The sequence below is a fragment of the Mustela lutreola genome, chromosome 15 (assembly GCF_030435805.1).
Source record: "Mustela lutreola isolate mMusLut2 chromosome 15, mMusLut2.pri, whole genome shotgun sequence".
In the NCBI taxonomy this organism is placed as follows: Eukaryota; Metazoa; Chordata; class Mammalia; order Carnivora; family Mustelidae; genus Mustela; species Mustela lutreola.
In genome coordinates, this window is record NC_081304.1 from 58,687,238 (window position 1) to 58,700,252 (window position 13,015).

Consider the following 13,015-nt stretch of genomic DNA (forward strand, 5'->3'; position numbering starts at 1 on the left):
GCAGGAGGATGCCGGATGCGGGGTGCCGGGTTCGGGGTGCAACGTACCGGGTCCAGCCCCGAGCCCCGCCTGACAAACCCTTATTCCATTCGGATCACGCGCCATTCCGAAGTAAGCCCCGCCCCACCTGCTCAGGGCCAGCCCCGAAATTTAGCCCCTCCCGTTTCAGGTCCCACCGCCCGGCCCCTCGCTCAAGGCCACGCCTCCTTCCTCTCCTGGCCTCCTACTTCCCTAGCTCCTTCCCCATCCTTTAGCAGCGCGCGGGAGTACCTTCCTCCGTAAGGCCTGGGCTTCCTCCCTCCCCAGACTCCCGGCACCCCATTGAGAGGCTCAGTCAGGGCTACGGTTGAAGGCATTTTACTGCTCTGAGTTCCTATACAATTCTTCGTCCTTTATGGCCAGTACACCTAGCTGTCTCCCGGCCCCCATTCTGTGGCCCCCGTTAAGTCCAGCCTCCGTCCCCAGAGTCCCCGACCCTCCCTCAAGCCGGGAGGAAGAAGAGGCCTTGTCAGTTGTCCAGGCTCATGAGCAGAGCAGTGCCCCTCTTGATCCAGTGATCAGATGTCATGGTCCCCGATCGGAGGTCGATGCCGATGACAAAGGAGGATCGGTCTGAGCTGCCCGCTCGGTTGGGATAGTAATAGCAGGGACAGGAGTACATACCTGGGGGAAAGGAGAGGAGGAGGAGTCATATGTCAGAGCCCCGGGGCGCCTCTGAGAGAGCAGGGCCCCAGCAGGTGTGGGGGAGGGGCGGGGCCCAGGGTGGGTTAGGATCTAAACTAAGGACGGGAAGGCAGCCCACCCTTGGCGCTCTTCTTGCGACTTTCTGTAGGCCTGAAGTGGATGGTGGGCATGGGGCAGACAAGCTGCATGGGCTCCGCCTCTACCAAGCAGGAGTTCTTCCTGTCCCAGCCAGCGCCCTCCAGGTACAGGCCACGGACCCAGACTCCATCCTGGGAAGACACGTTGGGGGGTGGGGGGCAAGTTGGGGGAGAAGTGGAGACCTTTGGCTGCCAGCACCCCCAAAGTGCCATCTCTCTTCTCCCTTCTTAACCAGTTGTTTTCCCGCGGTTTACTCCCAGCACCCTCCCCACCCCAGACCTCTGCTCCCACCTTGGGCGGATACACTAGGTTGCTGTCATCCACGGTGGAAACAATGAACTCCCAAGAGAGGTTGTCCACCGGAATCTGGGGATTCAAGGGGGAGCATAAGGGAGGATCCTTAAGGAGCAGAGCAAATCCGCACCCCCAGCACCCACCCCCCATCCCGCCTCCCAGAGGCTGCTCGCTCACGCTCACGTTGTTTTGGCGAGCTGAGGACTGCAGCACTGCAGTGAGGAAGCCGGTGGGAAAGGTGAACCCAGACAGCCAGAAGATCACTGGAGGCCGGGCACGGCTGGCCCACAGCTCAAACTGTTCCACGCGCGTGGCCAAGTCCCGGGTCCAGGAAGCCAGTGGCTTCTGTGAGGGATATGCCTGGAGGAGGAAATAGGGCGTGTTACGTACTCATTGACTCTTGCACTCAAATCTTGATTTCGAGCGCTTGGGGCAGATCTGGAAGAAAAACTGCCATGTCAGCCCATTTCCTAGCTGCCGCTGAGCCAACCTCTCCAAAAGCCAGCTTCCAGGAAAGAAGCACCGACTGAGAGGGACACACAGTACAGAGCATCCTTGAAATGTCCTGGGGGTGGGGGAGGAGCTTGCCCTCAGTTTCCAGGTTAATTACTCCGTGCAAACCCAGTCTGTGAATAGCGGAGCTGGATCTCCGCCTTGAATCTCTCTGGCTCCGAAACCCAGGCACACCGCACGTTGCCATATGCCTCCCAGAACCAGGGGATGGAGGGCACAGGGGTCTGAGAGTGATGCAATCTTGCCTTTCCCCAGAGCGGAGGGACGTGGGCATCAAAGATGCAATTGAAAATCTCTTCGAGGCTTGTAGACATCACGATGAGGCCCTGAATGCCTTTCTCAAGGTCTGTTAGTGAGGACCTGAGCAGGGTAAGGTGGGAGCTTAGAGATGGGAGGGGCCTGGCAGAGCCATCCCTGGGCAGCGGGGCTGGGGAGCCTTGGTGGGGGAAGCCCTTTCCTCTTGCCCCCTCCATCTTACAGGATGGTCTCCATAAGCTTGTTGTATCTCTGGATCTCCTGCAGGAGGACCACATTGAGAGGAGAGGGGTCCATGGCCAGCAGTTTTCGGGTCCCCTCATAGTCGATCATTTCAGGGATCTTCTGTTTCACATCAGCGGCCAGCTCGAGGACCTGGCATGGCGGGAACCCTGAGTGGTGGGCCTCCTTGCTCACCCTCCCTCAGCTGTCGGCAGACTCCTACCTTCTCTTCCCGGCTCTGGCTTCCAGCCCTGGCAGGAGTAATCTGGGGTTGCAGGGACAGCAGAGTCTCAAAGAGAGTCCGTGCCTCAGTGATCTGGGAGGCCACGTCAGCATTGGGGTGCTGGCCAAAGGCCTCGGGGGGGTCCATGCCCGGCAGCATGCTGATGTACTCCTTGTAAGAGGCCAGGCTTCCGTCTTTGGGGATGAAATAAGCCTCCAGGACTGACAACCTGAAGGCCCCCGGCATGACCATCACCGCGCTGCGGGCCTTTGGGGCTCAGCACCAGGCCAGGATCCCAGCCACTCTGCGCAGCCCTAAGTTCTGCCCCTGCTCCTGCTCCCTTTCCAACCCCACAGACTGGGCCTCTTCTCAAACGCCCCCTCCCCCGCTGGCCCCAGTCCTGCCCCCTCAGGCGGCTGCTGTTCTCTGGGCCCGTGTCCGTGCCCCCTCCCCACCTCACCGGTGAAAGGGGGTCGACAGAGCCTGGTCACAGAAATAGTCGTTGATGTAGGTGGTGAGCAAGCGCCGGTCCCAGTCGTCTGTCACATGCCCACCGTAGTTGACACCGGCAATGAGGTACTTGAGGGCATCCCACGGGGTCTCCTCGTACTCATCCAGATAGAGACTCAGCAAGTTCTCTGACACCTGTGGGCACCCCGCCCCCGTCCCCACACGCCGTTAAGGCAGGAACTCATCCAATGGGGGCTTTCTGTCCACGGTTCCATCGGGACCCCACCGGGCGGGCCTGGGGTGACAGGCCCCTATTGGTGCAAACCTCAAAGTCAGAGTCATTGAAGCCATAGATGATGTTCCAGCCAAGCTGCAGGAACTTTTTGCGCTCCAGCAACACAGAATGGAAGAAGCAGAGGGCAAACAGCAGCTTCTTATACTTGGCAGGTTTGGCACAGCGAGAAAATTGTGCTTCCGTCATCAGCTGGTAAAGACGTGTCATGTTAGCCTTCAGGCCCTGGGGACAATGCAGGACATTTTATTGGGATGTCCTGCATGGGATGACCTGCATCATGCTGAGCCCTGCCATTGGCACCACCACGTACGGTTGTGGAGGTTGCTCTGCACAAGGACACTGGCTGAAGGGGGTAGTGAAAGCTGAAATCCAGCCCTTGATCTGCATGCCAGGATGTGCACCAATTCACAGGACTAGGTGGGTGCCTTTCTTTCTTTCATCTGCACACGGGCGCTGTGTGGGCTAGTGGCAGCTCTACCTTCTTGTCCCACCCCCCCTTTTGATAGTACATGCAGCTATTAATGGACAAAAATCTATACGCAGCCATATGCAAAGTTTCAGGGTAGATTAAGGGGGGGGTCATATCTATCTGTATGATAGATTTTTCAGACTTTGTGAACGCCCTCGTGGGTCAAGGTGGGCAGAGTCTCACTGAGGGGAAAGAGATAATGAGGCTGACAGGAGGGCGTTGGTTTCATGGAGATGGAAAGAATGGAAGGGATAGAGGCTCAACGCAGAGAATAAGTGAGAAGATGAGTCTAACTGAAGTCAAGGGCAAGGACCCAGGTGGGGTCAGAAGAGCTATGACCAGATGGAGCCATTAGGCCTTGATTCACCAGGAGTCAGAGGGCCACTTTCTGTTTTGGGTTTGTTTTTTGTTTTTTGTTTAGATTTTATTTATTTATTTGAAAGAGAGAGAGTGATCAAGAGAGAGAACACAAATGGGGGAAGGGCAGAAGCAGAAGGAGAAGCAGGCTCCCCCCTGAGCACAGAGTCCGATGTGGGGCTCGATCCCAGGACCCTGAGATCATGACCTAAGCCCAAGGCAGACGCTTCACCGACTGAGCTGCCTGGTGCCCCTGGCCACTTTCTGTCTTGAGCAGGACAGCAATATGTTGTTGACACAGTGCTTTTAAGAAGATGCATCCATTGGGGCACCTGGATAGCTCAGAGGGTTGGGCGTCTGCTTTTGGCTCAGGTCATGGTCTCCAGGTCACAGGATCCAGCCCCATGTCAGGCTCCCAGCTCAGCGGGGAGCCTGCTTTTCCCTCTCCCTCTGCTGCTGCTCTGCCTGTGCTGTCTCTCAAATGAGTAAATAGAATCTTAAAAAAAAAAAGATGATGCATCTGTGACAGACAGAACATAGTGAAAAAATTAGAGTAAGAATACTATCATTGACAACACCAAAATATGTAAAGTTTCCAGGAATAAATAAAAATTCACAAATCTTTATAGTGAAAATGAAAAAACTTGATTGAAATAAAGACTACATGGACAGATATACTATAATCATGAATGTGGAGGTGTGATATACGAAAGATGTTGATTTCCTCCAAACTGATCAAGAGGTTTTTTTGGTAGAACTTAACAAGCTAATCCCAGCAATTCTGTTGCAGAATAAAAGTCCACGAGTGGCCTGAAAAAGAATGAGGTAAAGAGACTTGCCGTATCAGCTAGCAAGGACTATTACAGAGCTGTAGGGTCACTGAGACTGTGTCTTTTGACCCCAATATCAACAACCTGGCCAATGAACAGAATAAAGGGCCCAGAAATCTACACATATATAAACATGACCTAAGGCTTAGCAGGCCCTGCAGATCAATAGGGTAACTGTACGCTGTTCGATGATGGTACTGGGAGAACTGGTTATCTGTGTGGCCAGAAAAAAATACTGGACCCCTACTCATTCCACACTTGTGAGAATCCACTTCAAGTGGTTAAAACACCAATATGGGAAAGTCAAATTATAAATGCTTCTGAAGACAAGTGTGAGAAACTGCCTTAGAGTAAGCGAAGATTTCTTGAACAACACCTAGGAGCATAAGCCATAAAGAAGAAAAGAGCTAGGGACGCCTGGGTGGCACAGTTGGTTGAGCAGCTGCCTTCGGCTCAGGTCGTGATCCCAGCGTCGTGGAATCGAGTCCCACATCGGGCTCATTGCTCAGCGGGGAGCCTGCTTCTCCCTCTGCCTCTGCCTGCCATTCTGTCTGCCTGTGCTGGCTCTCTCCCTCTCTCTCTCTCTGATAAATAAAATCTTTTTTAAAAATTCTTTAAAGAAGAAAAGAGCTAAATTCCACCTCATAGAAATTAAGGATCTCCATTCATTAAAAAAAAAAAAATTAACAAAAAGGAAAAAAAAAACTGACAAGACATATGACTGAGGACGGATTCAGATGGGGAGTGCATCGAGGAACCAGGAATGAACGTCGAGTAAGTTGCACTGAATGGGAAAGGCGAATCCCAGGCTACTGGGGGCCCACAGCCAGCTTGGTGCCTCTAGCAGATGCACCTTGAGAAGAGCGGCAGCTGCCCAGAGGGCAGGGAAGGCGACGGGAAGGAGAGTCCTCCTTCTTACCTGGGAAGGTGGGCACACGGGTGTGTGTGGAATTAGGATCCTTTATGTCTTGCGTATGTTTTATATTCTTTTGTGTCTGTGGGATGTTTAATTAAAAGGAAAAGGCCAGACAGCAGGCAGTGATCCACAAATACACTCCAGAGCCGTCCCCCGACTGGCTCCTGGGGGCTGAGGTTCTGGGGGGGGATTTTATAAAGGATATGATTGGGTCACTGAAGAAAACTGAAAATATGTAATAGATTTAGGTTAAAACATCATCAGGGACACCCGGGTTGCTCTGTCAGGTAAGCGTCTGGCTCTTGATTTCCACTGGGGTCATGATCTCAGGTGTTGGACTCCACACTGAGCGTGGACACTTCCCTCCCTGCCCCCCCCCCACTTGCTTGCTTGCTCTCTCAAAAAATTAAAAAGGGGGCGCCTGGGTGGCTCAGTGGGTTAAAGCCTCTGCCTTCGGCTCAGGTCATGATCTCAGAGTCCTGGGATCGAGCCCCACATCGGGCTCTCTGCTCAGCGGGGAGACTGCTTCCTCCTCTCTCTCTCTGCCTGCCTCTCTGCCTACTTGTGATTGCTCTCTCTGTCAAATAAATAAAGAAAATCTTTAAAAAAAAATTAAAAAGGAAAATGAAAAAACTAGGGCACCATTAACAAAGATGGGGTGAGGAGGCTTTCTCCAGTGGCAGGCTGCAACTTGCTTTGAGAGCGGGGGATTTTGGGGCGCCTGGGTGGCTCAGTCATTAAGCGTCTGCCTTTGACTCAGGTCATGATCCCAGGGTCCTGGCATCGGGCTCCCAACGCATCCAACACAGTCTAGTGTCACAGCGGGCTGGGGGGCAGCAGGAGCGGGGAGGTCGTATGTGTGTTGGCCTAGACCTGGAGGGCAGAGTCTTCTTGAGGAAGTGATGGTCCCCGGCCTAAAGCAGCAGAGGAGAGACTGAGGAGGATGTAGGCCCAGCAGCAGGGGCTTCTAGAAGCCTTGGGAGCGGGGGGAAAAGTACAGAGTCTGGAGGAAGATGGACAAGGCATTTTTAAAAATTAATGGTGTACGTAGAGTAAAGCAAAGGGGAACAACATTTTAGGTGTAGCCAGGGATGGGGGGACAATGCGATGGGTGTAGCCAGGGGTTGGGGGTGGCGCAGGCCATGCTAATACAGTTTTGGTCTTGGCTAAAAGCAGTGAAAAGGTACCAAAACCGTTCATGCAGAAGTAAACAGGTGGGATTTGGGAACATGAGCCAATCTTGAAGGATTAGGACAGTTGCACTGATGGTGACTTTGTAATACAGAGATCACCTTTTCCAGAGCTGGAGGGAGGGGTTGGGGTCCAGCGGGTGTGGCATCAGGGAGAGATGCAAGGAAAGGCCGTGAGGCAGGAAGGTTCTATGAACAAGTTATTTTCTCACTGTAAAATGCGAGGAACAGTACTGATGGGGGTGTGCATTTTAAATGAGTTAATAAATGAACGATGTCTGGGCCATGATCGTGCTCAGAAATGTTTAGATATTGGGGTAGCGGAATGGCTCAGATAGTCAAGTGTCTGTCTCCGGCTCAGGTCATGATCCCAGGATCCTGGGATCAAGCCCCACATCAGGCTGCCTGCTCAGTGGGGAGTCTGCTTCTCCCTCTCCCTCTACTTCTTCCCCTGCTTGTGGTCTTTCACTCTCTCAAACAAACAAATAAAATCCTTAAAAAAAAAAAAAAAGTTTAGATGTTACTCCTAGGCTCTAAGAGTTTGGCGTGTAGAGAAAAGAAATAAGGTGGAATATTCTAGAAGTCAGCAGAACCAAAACGCGGTGCTGTCATTATGGCCAACCTCTCACCGACCCTCACAGGGAGCCCGCCAGGCCAGATGGCCCAGTTAGAGCCTGCCATCTGCAGGCGCCATACCTTCGGGGGCTCTGTGGTCATCTTGATGCTGGCCTGCAGGATGGAGATGGGGAAGTCGGGGTGTGGGCTGGAGCTGAGCCAAAGGCGGAAGGACGGATGGGGCTCTGCCACCTGCAGCTGCTCCACCAGTTTGTCCAGATTAGGCATCCAAGACAGGGACAGGTGGCAGTTAGCGAGGAACACCCAGTGGCCTGAGAGGAGATGCCTGGTTGAGTGGGAACCTGTTCCCGAGCCCCAGTTGTCCCACGCTCTGCACCAGTCTGTGCTCTCATGTGAGGGCTGGGGGTCCCAACCCAGCTCAGCAGCGTGCTAGGGCCTTCTGGGGAGGGCGGGGGCTGTGGTTACCATCGGGGAGCTGAGGTGGGGGCTGGGGGGGCAGGACGGATACTGACCCTGACTCACACCCTCCCGGAGCAGCCGGGCAGCGATGGGGGCCTGGCCCTGGCCCAGCGACAGGGCGTGGAAGCGCTGGGCCATGCCCGTGTGCTCCGCCAGCTGCAGGAGGGCACTGGTGGGGTCCACTCCAGGGGACAGGATGAAGACCAGCGGGGTTCGCGGGCTGGAATCCTCCATTACCTGCAGGGAGCACAGGGGCGTGGCCTCAGGCGGCAGGGCCGCCCACACCCCGGGCCTCCCCGCAGCAGGGAGAGGGACAGAGGGACCCCGGGCGGCGGGCGAGGAAACCAAGCCACTGACCAGCTTCATGTTCAGCACAGGCGGCTCGACGAAGCGGGAGCCCAGGTTGGACACGATGAAAGAGGTGACACAGAAGGCCACGCGGTCCTGGCGCAGTGAGCGCACGATCAGCATACGCTGCATCTCATTGCACGCGTTCTCCCACTCACCTGGGGCAGGCGCAGGGCTCTAGCGCTGGCAGCTGCAGGGCTGCTGCGGGACGGGCGGCGGGGGGCGGGGCAGGCGGCGGCGGGTACCTGGCAGCATGGCCTTCTCGGGGGTGGCATTGGTGTACCACAGGTGCCAGTCCCGGGGGTACTGTTCGAAGGAGTTCATGAGTCCGTGGAAGTTGGTCAGCTTGTCCAGTTCGGTGATGTTATCCCAGTAGGCGTCCGCCAGCCAGCTGGTGCAGGGATTGTCCATCTGGCCCTCCCGATCCAGGACCTGCGCCGGGCAGAGGGCAAGGGATCGAACGGGAACACCTCCTGAGAATTACTTTTTTCTTTTTCTTTTTCTTTGGCCAGGATGGCCAGATGAAGGAAGTTGGACAGGAATCCGCGGTGCCTGGGGACAACGGTGTGGGGGTCCGGGCTCGCCGTGCAAAGTTAGGAAGCTGGCGCCCTCTGGTGGTTTCCTGGGATTACTGTCCCTCGCGCCCCCGTCCCCCCCTCGGCGGGTGGCCTCACCCCTCGAGGCGGTTTGTGGGCTTCCCTTCTTCAACAAATACTTACTGCTCACCGACCATGTGTTTTCAGCCTTGGGACACGTGACTGCGTAAAAGGACAGAGTCCTCGGCCCTGGAGGAGCTTAGTGTCCAAAATGGGAGGGCGGATAATGAGCCAAAACCGAGGACAGATCATTAAATGATCTAGTAGGTTAAAAACGGCAATGCCACGCAGAAACAAAGTTGAGGAGGATAAAAAAGACTAGAAGTTCTTGGGGGCTGGGGGCTGGGCTGGAGTGTTAAATAAGAAGGGGTGCTTAGGTGGGCCAGTCGGCTGAGCCTCCCACTCTCCACCTCGCAGGGGTCCTGATCTCCAAGTCTGGGGGACCGAGCCCCACCCCACATCCGGCTCTGCACTTGGCTGCCCTTCTCCCCACCTCAAATCGATAAATACAATCTTTAAAAAGAAAAGAAAAGAAAAGAAAAAGAAAGTCAAGGAGGTCCCAGTGAGTGAGGTGGGATTTGAATCAAGTCTTGGAGGAGGTCAGGGAGGGCCCCACCCCCACCTGTGGCAGAAGCAACAGGGGACACAGGGGTACTAAGATGGGCCACATCTGCCACATCTAGTTCCAAGCGACTAGAGATTTCAAGTGAGTCTGTCTTGCGTGGGCGTGCTTTGCTGCCTGGGGCCAAAGGGAGCAAGAGGGCCGGATCCAACCAGACCGGGGTTTTGCCAAGCAAAAGCAGCATGGGGGTGGGCGGAGAGGGTGCTCACAAGGGAGAGAGCCCGTGTGACCGTGGCAGCCAGGCCGGGGGAGGAGTGCTCAAACAGCAGGGAAAGAGACAAGATCACACCAATCCGCGGGTCCCAGGGAAGAGGGGCCCCATAGCTCTGCCCATAAGGCGAGCAAGGGAGCCCCTGGCAGGTGCACGCCCCGCACCCTGAGGGAGCACCTGCTCCTGGTGCTTTTCCTTAGCTCGCGCCCTAGAGCCGTGGGCCTTATGGGCTGGCTTGGAGTCCTCATCACACGTCCCCCTGGCCCTGACCTGGACGCCTCTGCCCCACTCACCACACCTCCACGAAGAAAGAAGTTGTACTCATCCATGTTGAGCTTGCCGGAGGTCTCCAGGATTTTGGCGCACATCTGGAAACTGAACAGCAGCTTGTGGCGCTCAAACAGTGTGCGGCAGGTGTACCTGGGAGACAGGGCCAGGGGAGGAGGTGGGGAAGCCAACATGAATGCTTACTGAGCCTGACACACATCGAGGGCCCGGTCGGTGTCTAAGCCGAGCCTCCCATAAATAGCCACGCACACAGGGACCTGGAAGGCTCACTGGGGACATCAGTCATTCATTTCCTGCAAATAGCCTGCAGTGTTCGTGGGACCCCTACTCTGTGCCAGGCACTCGGCCAGGCCCCGGGGACACAAAGGTGAATGAGCCCCAGACACTGTCCTGGAGGCAGTCGGGTAGAGTGGGAGGACAGCCAGCCAGCCCAGGGATTCTTGTGTGACCTGATAGGTCCTGCACGGGGTGGCCGCGCCACTGGGGGATCGCAGGGCAGGGCTGCCCCGGGGCAGTCTCTGAGAGGAGCAGGGAGCAGCAGAGTCATGAGCACTGTGGAAGAGGAAGAGCAGGGAGGACCCCAGGGAGAGCAGGGAGCCGAGGCAAACAGAGGCTTGCAGGGCCTGGTAAGCAGACCTGGGCAGGGGCCTTTGCAGAAAGACTCATGAACAAATCCTGGGGCTTGATCCGGGGGTCAGGGAGAAGGGCCAGGGAGAACTTCTGGTTTCTGGCTTGGGGGACAGGGACATGGGTGTCAGTGCCGTCCGGGGATGAGGACCCTTAAGGAAGGGGGGGAAGAGGGGTTTCAGGTGAAATGAGCTGAACTTGAGGGGGCTGTGGGACCTCTGGATGGAGAGGTCAAGTTCGCTGCTGCTCAGAGCCTGGTCCCCAGAGCAGCAGGGAGCTAACTAGAGATGCACAACCTCAGGCCGCACCCCAGACCCGCTGAATCTGAACCTGGATTTTACCAAGATTCCTACTGCTGGGCTCTCGGCCCACAGGTGGGGCTAGACCCTCAGAGGACACGCTGCCCAGGGAAGCTGCAGGGAGAGGGGAGCAGGGCACCAGGAGCCACGGCCCAGTGAGGCGAGAAGGTCTGCGTCTCGATGGACGCTGGGCTGGGCACGCACAGTGCGGGGCGCCGACCTGTAGACTGCGTAAGTGTGGTACTCGTTCAGGTAGTCAATGCGGTCCTCCAGCTTGTTGCTCCGGTGGCTCTTGTCGATGCTGAGGATGAAGAGGCCGATGTAGGCGTCCAGTGAGAACTGGTACATGGGGTCGATGCGGCCCATGTCGTTGAGCACAAAGAACAGTACCGAGGCCCGCTGGGCGCAGGGGCGGTAAGCCTGCCGGGGGCGGGGGTGCAGAGTCAGGACCACGGTGGGGGCAGGGCTGGGGCTGGCCTGGCCTAAACCCCTCCCTCCCCCAGTCTCCAGGGTGGGTACTCGCCTCCCGGGCCAGGTCAATGTTGATCTCCGTGGTCTCGCTGGTCTCCAGCTGCTCCGTCACCTCAGTGGCCGTCACCTTGGAAGTCCGCAGGGTGTTCACCAGCTGCACATCGTCCAGCAGGGAGCCTGTGGCCTCATTCAGCAGCCTGGAAGGAGGCCCCCAGGGGCAGGGATGCAGGGGTGAGGGGCCCAGCGCTCCCGGGCCTCAGTGGGGTGTCGGGGTGGGCGTGGAGGCCGCTCTCACCGAAGGATCTCGTCCTCCAGCTCCTTGAGCTTCCTCTTGCCGGCAGCGATATTGATGACCAACGAGTCCTTCTGCTCCTCGAGCTCCGGCCGCTCCTTCCGGACCACGATCCCCAGCAGCTGAGCCTCCAGGCCCTGAGAGCACAGATGCCGGGGGACACTCTCACTCTGGGGACCTCACTCTTGTCGCTCCATCACATCTCCCAGCCCCTCGTCCCCTGCTGCCCCATGACATGGGCCTCCATCGCCATCCCGCCCACCCCTGCTCCAGCGGAGTTTGAGTTCCTCCCGGCGCCAGCCCCCACCCACCTGTTCTTTGACGGCAAAGTTGACAATGGTGGTCTTGGCCGAGGTCTCCGGGCTGTAGTGGGGGTTGGAGAGCTTGGTGGTGATGTAGAACCGGAAATTCGGATTGTACTCCACTTCCTTGTCTCCGATGCGCATCAGGAGCCGACCACCTGGAGCCGCGGGGTAGGGAGAGGGTGGTCAAGGGCAAGGACCCGCATGGTCAGCGTGCTACAAGCCCCCCCTCCCCCGCACTGCCACCCCGGCCCGGAGCTGTCTGCATGGAGGCCCTGCAGCCTGGGGACCAGCCCTTCTCCCCCTGGGTCCCACGTGGCTGGCCTCTCGGACACCCCACAGTGTGAGCCCACAGCAAGCCTGGGCCCCCACCGATTCGAGTTACAGATTTGTTGAGCACGGGGTTGAGGGTGGGGTCCAGATACTCCTGCACATTCTGGAGCAGCACAGGGTATCCGAACTGGATGGCCTTTTCTAGAATTTGGAGGTAGTCACTCATCTGTAGGTCAATAATCTGGAGGCCCTAGAGAGTAGGGGAAATAGTGGGAGACCCACCGAGGGACCAAAGGAAAACCAGGCTCATGGGTAGAGGCTCAGGAAGAGACAGGCTTGGGGAGCAAACCACCCCCAGCCTTATACCTGGTTTCCTTCCATGTTCTTGATCCACTTCAGGGCCTGGGCCTGGGGGTCAATCATCAGCGCCCACCTGTGGGAGGATGGTCAGCCAGACCACGGGCGCGGTTCACCTACCCCTGCCCCGCAGCAGCATCCTGACTTGTTGCCACGTGTGATGATGATGCCCCCCCAACCCCTGCCCCCGGCAGAATCCTGACCTGTTGCCACGGGTGACGATGATGCCATTCTCCGTGGAAAAGGCATCCGAGGGCAACCCTTGGATGTTCCAGTCTCGAACTTTGGTAGGATTGGACAGGAAGTTATCAAAGGTAAAGCGGGGTGAGCACGGGACATGCAGCTCCCAGATCTGGGTGGGGAAGAGCCCTGAATTTCAGCCTGGAGACCTGAGCCTGTCCTCCCCCCAGACCCGACCCCTGCTGGATCTCCCTCAGTTCCTCCCAGAGGCTGTGGTC

General features: G+C 56.8%; 1 protein-coding gene across 1 annotated transcript in view; it reads right to left on the reverse strand.

Annotated features, from left to right (window-relative positions):
• Positions 1–341: 341 nt before the first annotated feature.
• Positions 342–13,015, reverse strand: part of DNAH2 (dynein axonemal heavy chain 2) — an 80,356-nt gene continuing 67,682 nt past the window's right edge. Inside the window, 21 exon segments of the mRNA XM_059147194.1 lie at positions 342–663; positions 803–953; positions 1,114–1,188; positions 1,300–1,476; positions 1,875–1,989; positions 2,108–2,259; positions 2,330–2,558; positions 2,790–2,974; positions 3,105–3,296; positions 7,533–7,723; positions 7,925–8,108; positions 8,229–8,377; positions 8,465–8,651; positions 9,942–10,068; positions 11,083–11,282; positions 11,386–11,530; positions 11,629–11,762; positions 11,937–12,085; positions 12,300–12,450; positions 12,567–12,633; positions 12,761–12,909. Of these exon segments, the coding sequence (XP_059003177.1) occupies positions 509–663; positions 803–953; positions 1,114–1,188; positions 1,300–1,476; positions 1,875–1,989; positions 2,108–2,259; positions 2,330–2,558; positions 2,790–2,974; positions 3,105–3,296; positions 7,533–7,723; positions 7,925–8,108; positions 8,229–8,377; positions 8,465–8,651; positions 9,942–10,068; positions 11,083–11,282; positions 11,386–11,530; positions 11,629–11,762; positions 11,937–12,085; positions 12,300–12,450; positions 12,567–12,633; positions 12,761–12,909 (3,264 nt within the window). The 3' untranslated portion in view covers positions 342–508.